We start from the raw sequence: 2537 nt of genomic DNA, 5'->3' as shown, positions 1-2537 counted from the left end.
ACTAAGATCACAGTTACACATTTAAACAGCATTAATTCAGGCACACAGCAGGTTATGACCACTTCACACACTGCAGGACATATTTAGAACTGATTAGATCTTTTCTGATGACGAATGTTTACCAGCTTGTTTTATTTAGGTAAGAACTGCAGTTGGGTTTCCTGTGGAATCCACCTTGTAACTTCACTCAACACCATCCCACCTCTTACTTACCTATAAAACCACATGCAGGATGAAATCTCTCTCATTTCCAGCTCTGCTCAGACTGATCATCATCTCCTGGAGCTGAAGCTGCAGCCATGATCGTCCGTCCTCGTTCTCTCCTCCTGGGTCTGCTGGTCATCCTCTACCTTCAGTCCGGTGCAGTGGGACAGAGTAAGTTGAAGTTCACGTTTGAGTTTCTGTCTCCTTCATAGCACAAACTGTCATCTCTGTCTGTTTATTATAACTGGAACTATTACATGTTGAACTGGTCTTTAATTTGCTGTTCCGACTCGATCAGATTATAAACATACGTCACAAGTTTATTATGTGGTGTGTGGATGAACTGATAGACTGTAGCACTGCAGCTTCATTCACAGTGTTAATAAGAAGAGTGAAGTTAGAGACGATCACACCTGCTGTAGCACCATTACACTCACTAACACTGTCATCTACAGTTCACTACAACACCTCCTCATTCTTTACTACAGCACCTCCTCACTCTTCACTACATCGCCTCTTCACTCTTCAGTACATCACCTCCTCACTCTTCACTACATCACCTCTTCACTCTTCACTACATCACCTCTTCACTCTTCACTACATCACCTCCTCACTCTTCACTACAGCACCTCTTCACTACATCACCTCTTCACTCTTCACTACATCACCTCCTCACTCTTCACTACATCACCTCTTCACTCTTCACTACATCACCTCTTCACTCTTCACGACAGCACCTCTTCACTCTTCACTAAATCACCTCTTCACTCTTCACTACATCACCTCCTCACTCTTCACTACATCACCTCTTCACTCTTCACTACATCCTGCTTCATTTTATTATTTATGATATTTTTTTCTCACACAGATGATAATGCACCAAAGGAATGCTGTTTCAGTTTCTATACCAGACCAATCCCTGTAGCTGACATTACTCAGTATGAAGAAACTAGACGTGACTGTCCAAGAGCTGGAGTGATGTAAGTTCTCACCCCGTCCTTTATTCCTTTATCAATATTGGAATAAGATGAACTTTAATACAGTTACTTTAAGATGCTGTTCTCTATTCACTCTTACTGTTGTGACTTTGATCCACTGCAAACTTTAACACTACAAACCTTTCCTGATATTATATATATTAATCAGATACATTTTATATGATTATCTATCAGCTCTATTAGACTAAAACACTGATGCTCATCTTTCCTTCACTGCAGTTTAACCAACAAGAGGGGTGTTCGTGTGTGTGCGGACCCCGGTATTGGGTGGGTGAAGCGAGCCAAGGACATAATCAATCGTCGATTTTTGGAAGGTTCATCCTGAACTCAGTCGATTGATTAAATCTTCTCTCTATTAATGGGAAACTAACTCCTTTTAATATTCCAGCTCTTTATTACTACAGCAGTGTACTCGTCTCTGATTGGGTGAAGGAATAAAGCTTTTCTGTTTTTTATTAAGTTATCTTTGAACATTAAGTACAGACTGGAGGAATGTGGTGTAGATCAGAATATAATACATGAATCAAATGTATTCAGTGTTTTACATCAGCACGATTTCCTTTCACACTTTAAATGCACAGAAAACATTTACAGATATTTGTATTGGAGTCTGTAATCTGTGGCTGCACAAATGTAATAATGTTTATATAATGATTCAAATATTATAAACTCTACACCAACTTTTAACTTTAGATATTTTGGGATTGAGGGTTTATTAATGAAGTCATATACTGTAATTCTCTATTTAGACTAATATAATCAAGTTATTTACCTTCAGATCTGAATATCATTTTTAAAGATGCAGCATTTCTGATGTTCATTTTATCAGAATTTCATTCTTGATGTTCTACAGACTTTCAGTTACTTTAGGATCTGCATTCATCACGTTCATCAATGTTCATCATTCTGGACGCGTCTAACTTTTCACCATTTTTATTTGCAGCTTCTGTTTGATGATTTGGAGTCTAAAATCGTGAAATCAATCAATTTTCTTAATGATTATGTGAAAGTTTCTGTTTTGTCACTTTTTTCTGTAATAAACTAGTAAATATGTTAAATTTGTTGCACGTTGCTTTGTGTTTTCACACAGTAGCTTAATAATCATATTTCAAATTTCAAAGCTCTGTACATCTACAACAATAGGTTATTTCTGCTGTTCTCAATTCAGATATTAATCACACAAAGATTTTAGAGACCATTGTCAGTAATTTAACATTTCTCAGGTGGTTACCATGGAAATGAGAAGTTCTAATGGAACAAAAGCTGCAGTGACAGAACTGCCCATCACTGTATTAATACACCACGATCTGAGATCAGTGTGACTGAGCATCATCA

General features: G+C 37.5%; 1 protein-coding gene across 1 annotated transcript; it reads left to right on the top strand.

Moving 5' to 3' along the window:
* The first annotated feature begins 260 nt into the window (after positions 1–260).
* Positions 261–2260, top strand: LOC119265017 (C-C motif chemokine 4 homolog). Its single transcript, XM_037544294.1, has 3 exons — positions 261–375; positions 1073–1184; positions 1422–2260. Exons 1-3 carry the CDS (start codon positions 300–302, stop codon positions 1525–1527), a joined length of 294 nt encoding a protein of 97 aa, XP_037400191.1. The 5' UTR covers positions 261–299; the 3' UTR covers positions 1528–2260.
* The last annotated feature ends 277 nt before the right edge of the window (positions 2261–2537 follow it).

Source organism: Pygocentrus nattereri, chromosome 2 (assembly GCF_015220715.1).
Source record: "Pygocentrus nattereri isolate fPygNat1 chromosome 2, fPygNat1.pri, whole genome shotgun sequence".
NCBI classification, from domain to species: Eukaryota; Metazoa; Chordata; class Actinopteri; order Characiformes; family Serrasalmidae; genus Pygocentrus; species Pygocentrus nattereri.
The sequence above is the reverse complement of the archived record's forward strand: the minus strand, read 5'-3'. Positions and strand labels throughout refer to the sequence as shown.